This window comes from Oncorhynchus gorbuscha, linkage group LG06, assembly GCF_021184085.1.
Source record: "Oncorhynchus gorbuscha isolate QuinsamMale2020 ecotype Even-year linkage group LG06, OgorEven_v1.0, whole genome shotgun sequence".
Taxonomy (NCBI): domain Eukaryota; kingdom Metazoa; phylum Chordata; class Actinopteri; order Salmoniformes; family Salmonidae; genus Oncorhynchus; species Oncorhynchus gorbuscha.
Window position 1 is genome coordinate 19828080 of NC_060178.1, and position 5662 is coordinate 19833741.

General features: G+C 47.1%; 1 protein-coding gene across 1 annotated transcript; it reads left to right on the forward strand.

The window, feature by feature from the left end:
* The first annotated feature begins 2446 nt into the window (after positions 1–2446).
* LOC124037039 (hydroxysteroid 11-beta-dehydrogenase 1-like protein) lies at positions 2447–5441 on the forward strand. Its single transcript, XM_046351661.1, has 6 exons — positions 2447–2702; positions 4025–4155; positions 4279–4482; positions 4617–4710; positions 4789–4954; positions 5110–5441. The coding sequence occupies exons 1-6, from the start codon at positions 2615–2617 to the stop codon at positions 5285–5287; spliced, it is 861 nt and encodes a 286-aa protein (XP_046207617.1). The 5' UTR covers positions 2447–2614; the 3' UTR covers positions 5288–5441.
* Positions 5442–5662: the final 221 nt, after the last annotated feature.

Sequence of the window (5662 nt, forward strand, 5' to 3'; positions counted from 1 at the left end):
TGACATCTCTGGCTGCTTCATGCAGACTGACAGCTCTGGCTGCTTCATGCAGACTGACAGCTCTGGCTGCTTCATGCAGACTGACATCTCTGGCTGCTTCATGCAGACTGACAGCTCTGGCTGCTCCATGCAGGCTGACAGCTCTGGCTGCTCCATGCAGGCTGACAGCTCTGGCTGCTCCATGCAGGCTGGCAGCACCTTGCAGACTGGCAGCTCCTTGCAGACTGGCAGCTCCTTGCAGACTGGCAGCTCTGGCTGCTCCATGCAGGCTGACAGCTCTGACTGCTCCATGCAGGCTGACAGCTCTGGCTGCGCTGAACAGACAGGAGACTCCGGCAGCGCAGGAGAGGAGAAAGGCTCTGGCTGCGCTGAACAAGCGGGAGACTCCGACAGCGCTGGAGAGGCGAGGCGCACTGTAGGCCTGATGCGTGGTGCTGGCACTAGTGGAACTGAACCGAGGACACACACAGGAAGCCTGGTGTGGGGAGCTGCTACCGGAGGGCTGGTGTGTGGAGGTGGTACAGGATGGGCTAGACCGTGAAGGCGTACTGGAGATCTTGAGAGCAGTGTTGGCACAGGACGTGCAAGGCTAGGGATGTGCACAGGAGGCCAGGTGCGTGAGGCTGGCACCAACTTCACCAGCCGACTAACACGCACCTCAGGACGAGTATGGAGAGCTGACCCAGGTGCCATCAAATCCCTGACACGTCCCGTCAGGCGAATTCCATGCAAAAAGCACCAACACAGCAACTCCCTCATTTCTCTCTCCTCCAATTTCCCCATTAACTCCTTCACAGTCTCTGCTTCGCTCACCTCCAACACCGGCTCTGGTTCTGGTTCTGGTCTCCTCCTTGGCTCCTCACGATAAACAGGGAGAGTTGGCTCAGGTCTGACTCCTGACTCTGCCACACTCTCCCTGAGCCCCCCCCCAATAAATTTTTGGTGCTGACTCAGGCTTCCTTGCCAACCGTGTTCCCTAATATCGCCGGCTCCTCTCTCCGGCTGACTCTGCTCTCCTCGCTGCCTCCACCTGTTCCACCTTTGGGCGGCTACACTCCCCCGGTTTAGCCCAGGGTCCTCTCCCGTCGAGGATTTCCTCCCATGTCCAGAAATCCTTATTGCGCATCTCCTCTTTGGGCTGCTCCTGCCTGTTGACACGCTGCTTGGTCCATTTACGGTGGGTGATTCTGTAACGGTTTTCTAGGTGTGGTGAAGGAGAGTCGGACCAAAACGCAGCGTGTAGATTACGATTCATGTTTAATGAAAAAACACATGTAAACACGGATCAATACAAAAAAACCATAAGCGTAACGAAAACCGAAACAGCCTAAACTGGTGCAAACTAACAGTAGCTAGTTACAAGGACACTAAGGACAATCACCCACAAAACAACCAAAGAATATGGCTGCCTAAATATGGTTCCCAATCAGAGACAACAATACACACCTGCCTCTGATTGAGAACCACTCCAGACAGCCATAGACTCTGCTAGATCACCCCACTAGCTACACTCCCACTATATACCAAAACCCCAAGACAAAACACACCACAATACAAAAACCCCATGCCACACCCTGGGCTGACCCAATACATAAAGATAAACACAAAATACTTCGACCAGGGCGTGACAGGGTGGCCAGTCCTCTTCTGGCTGTGCCGGGTGGAGATTATAACAGAACATGGCCAAGATGTTCAAATGTTCATAAATGACCAGCATGGTCAAATAATAGGTTTGGGACAGGTAGCACGTCCGGTGAACAGGTCAGGATTCCATAGCCACAGGCAGAACAGTTGAAACTGGAGCAGCAGCACGGCCAGGTGGACTGGGGACAGCAAGGAGTCATCATGCCAGGTAGTCCTGAGGCATGGTCCTCGGGCTCAGGTCCTCCGAGAGAGAGAAAGCAAGAGAGAAAGAGAGAATTAGAGGGAGCATACATAAATTCACACAGGACACCGGATAAGACAAGAGATGTACTCAAGATATAATAAACTGACCCTAGCCCCTCGACACAAACTACTGCAGTATAAATACTGGAGGCTGAGACAGGAGGGGTCAGGAGACACTGTGGCCTCATCCGATGATACTGCTGGACAGGGCCAAACAGGAACGATATAACCCCACCCACTTTGCCAAAGCACTGCCCCCACACCACTAGAGGGATATCTTCAACCACCAACATACCATCCTTAGACAAGGCCGAGTATAGCCCACAAAGATCTCCACCATGGCACAACCCGAGGGGGGGCGCCAACCCAGACAGGAAGATCCCATCAGTGACTCAACCCACTCAAGTGAAGCACCCCTCCTAGGGATGGCATGAAAGAGCACCAGTAAGCCAGTGACTCAGCCCCTGTAATAGGGTTAGAGGCAGAGAATCCCAGTGGAAAGAGGGGAACTGGCCAGGCAGAGACAGCAAGGGCGGTTCGTTGCTCCAGAGCCTTTCCGTTCACCTTTACACCCCTGGGCCAGACTTCACTCAATCATATGACCCGCTGAAGAGATGAGATTTCCCCTAAAAACCAGAATATCCGGTTGTTGGGGACTCGGCAGAGGCTACTTGCTTCCGCCTTACCACTTAAACAAGCTCATTGAGTACGGTATTGCAGTCACAAGATGAAGGCTTTTACTAAACTCTTAGTAGTTGGTGCTATAGGAGTAGCTTTTGTTGCTTTCCAATGGAGTGGTCCCACATTGGACTCAGGTAAGATATTTATTTAGCTTCTTCCAATCCTTGACTGGTCTATCAAGTAAAACTGTTTCAAAGTACATGTTTCTTACATGTTTAAATCCAAATCAACACTGTTGGAATGTGTTTCCGTTTTGTTTTGGTAGGCTAAGTGATGAGTAATGTTTGGTGCAGTCTTTGGTGCACTACTTGGTGCACGCGTTGCACTCCGTAATAAACAATCTGATATGAATGATTTCACAAACACTTATTCAATGCAGCTTTCAGGTTTACTGAGCTAAGCTTTCGGCCAGATTACCTTTGTGAGTGCAATACAGTACAATACACATACGGTAATACAGTATAGTCGTCCTAGGCCTGAAAGGAGTCAGAGGTAACCATGTGGAATTGGAACCATACAGAACTACAGCCTACTACTTAATATGCATTCCACTCATAACTGGTTTAGGGTGGAACATGTAGTAGTTGATAATCTGGCTAGAGTAGTTTCCATGTACAGTAAAAAACAGTGGAAATTGCAATCACAGCATTATACTTCTAATAATCTATCACATTTAAACTTAGGTTATCGTTATTTCTATAAGTGTGGACATTTGTTTCCCCCGCAATTTCTCACCATAAAGTAGCCTGGGGTTTTTCCCGAACCAAAAGCAGCAAACTCAGGCACTATCTAACAATTAACTTTGTTCATAACCCACTGGGCACAGATATCAATTCAACGTCTATTCAACATCATTTCATTGAAATTACACGTAAACAACGTTGATTCAAACAGTGTGTGCCTAGTGGGAAGTGTTTAAAGCAGTAATTCTCTATGGCCTATAATTAACATTCCCCTTGTTTCTACTCATATAGATTGCACATTGTACTATACACTGAGTCCTAGACAGACATAAAGATCCATATCATCATGCTAGTTGGGTGCCAGGAAAGTGTCTATTAGGTCTAGGATGCAGCACGTACTTTAGTGCACATCAAATGCACATTTTCTTGATAGGCCTCACGTCGACAATAAACATCTCCATTCTATTCCCGTGTCTTAGTTTTTTCCCTTTTGCATTTTGTTTAGACAAACTATACTGTAAGATGTAATGAGTACTGCCAGAAGAGGACTGGCCACCCCTCATAGCCTGGTTCCTCTCTAGGTTTCTTCCTAGGTTTTGGTCTTTCTAGGGAGTTTTTCCTAGACACCGTGCTTCTAGACCTGCATTGCTTGCTGTTTGGGGTTTTCGGCTGGGTTTCTGTACAGCACTTTGAGATATCAGCTGATGTACGAAGGGCTATATAAATAAATTTGATTTGATACTGTAATGACCTTCAATGTGGCTGGTTTTCAGAGTCTTTAAAGGGTGCACGGGTCCTGGTGACTGGTGCCAGTACAGGTATAGGTGAACAAATGGCATATCACCTTGCCGGCTTTGGCGCCCAGGTGGTTATTACAGCCAGGAGGGAGAAGGTTCTACAGCAGGTCAGTGACACTTCAATCAGGGGTTTTCATCAATGTCGCTAGGCAATAGTTGTCTATGACAATACCTTAATGTTTTTAATAATTATGTTACTCTTATGCAAACATCACTCTCTTGTACTGCAGGTAGTAGAGAAGTGCCAGGGTTTGGGGGCCCAGAAAGCTCTGTACGTAGCAGCAGACATGGCCAATCCTTCTGACCCAGAGAGAGTGGTGCAGTTTGCTGTGGACAAGCTGGGAGGACTGGACTACCTGGTGCTGAACCACATAGGTTCCAGCCCATTCGCCATGTGGGACGGAGATGTGGAGCACACTAGATGGTTAATGCAGGTGGAGTATCTATCTCGACTACTGTGTTTCATGTGACCCAGTAGGATGACATGTACATGTAGCTACCGTTATATGTACAGTACCACTATTACAATAGTGTTATTTTATCTCCTCTTTTACTTGCTCTTTGTCAGGTAAATTTCCTCAGCTATCTGCAGATGGCGAAGACTGCTCTGCCCACCCTTGAGCAGAGTAGCGGTTCCATTGTGGTCGTCTCTTCCTTATTAGGTGAGTCAGAGCTCTTCTCTAAACTAAGCTTTCCAAGTGACCCTGGACCTATGATTGGCTAATGTTTTGGTCCCACAGGAAAATTTTGCAGCCCGTTCATGGCCCCCTACACATCCACAAAGTTTGCCCTGAACGGTTTCTTTGGGACGCTGCAGCATGAGCTGGCCATGCAGAAGAGCAACGTGTCCATTACTATCACCGTCCTGGCCCTGATCGATACGGACTCGGCTATGGAGAAAGTCAAGTACGATATTGTTGATATCAACTTCAGTCAAGTTGTAACCGCACAAAGTGTTTTATGGTTGTCTTGATATTTGTTAGAGCACCTATATCCAAGTATCCTTGGATACATTTAAAAAATATTGAAAGGATGCAGAGTCCTCACTGTTTGTATTACAGGGGGTTCACCAACATCCCAGCCTGGCCGGCCAGTGAAGCAGCGCTTCACATCATCACTTCTGGAGCCACTCGTCAGACAGAGTCTTACTACCCCTGGTTCTGGTATTATGGCTCTCTCATCAGAGACTGGTTCCCCTACTTAAGGGATATATCTATACGTAACTTTTATAAATATTAAACATATGCTTGAAATATACGTTATGATGAGAGAAAACAAATCAAGAAAGCATACAGTATTATTATTTTTGATTTATTTCACCTTTATTTAACCAGGTAGGCCAGTTGAGAACAAGTTCTCATTTACAGCTGCGACCTGGCCAAGATAAAGCAAAGCAGTGCGACACAAACAACAGAGTTACACATGGAATAAACAAACATACAGTCAATAACACAATAGAGAAAAAAAGATATAAATTATATAGAGCCCTTATTGTATGGAACTTCCTTCCATCTCATATTGCTCAAATAAACAGCAAACCTGGTTTGAAAAAACAGACAAAGCAACACCTCACAGCACATCGACTCTCCCCTATTGGTCTAGATAGTTTGTGTG

Coding starts and splice junctions, on each gene's coding strand:
- LOC124037039 (XM_046351661.1), top strand. CDS start 2,615: ATGAAGGCTTTTACTAAACTCTTAGTAGTTGGTGCTATAGGAGTAGCT. Junction 4,156..4,278: donor GGGAGAAGGTTCTACAGCAG/GTCAGTGACACT, acceptor CTTGTACTGCAG/GTAGTAGAGAAGTGCCAGGG. Junction 4,711..4,788: donor GGTCGTCTCTTCCTTATTAG/GTGAGTCAGAGC, acceptor TTGGTCCCACAG/GAAAATTTTGCAGCCCGTTC.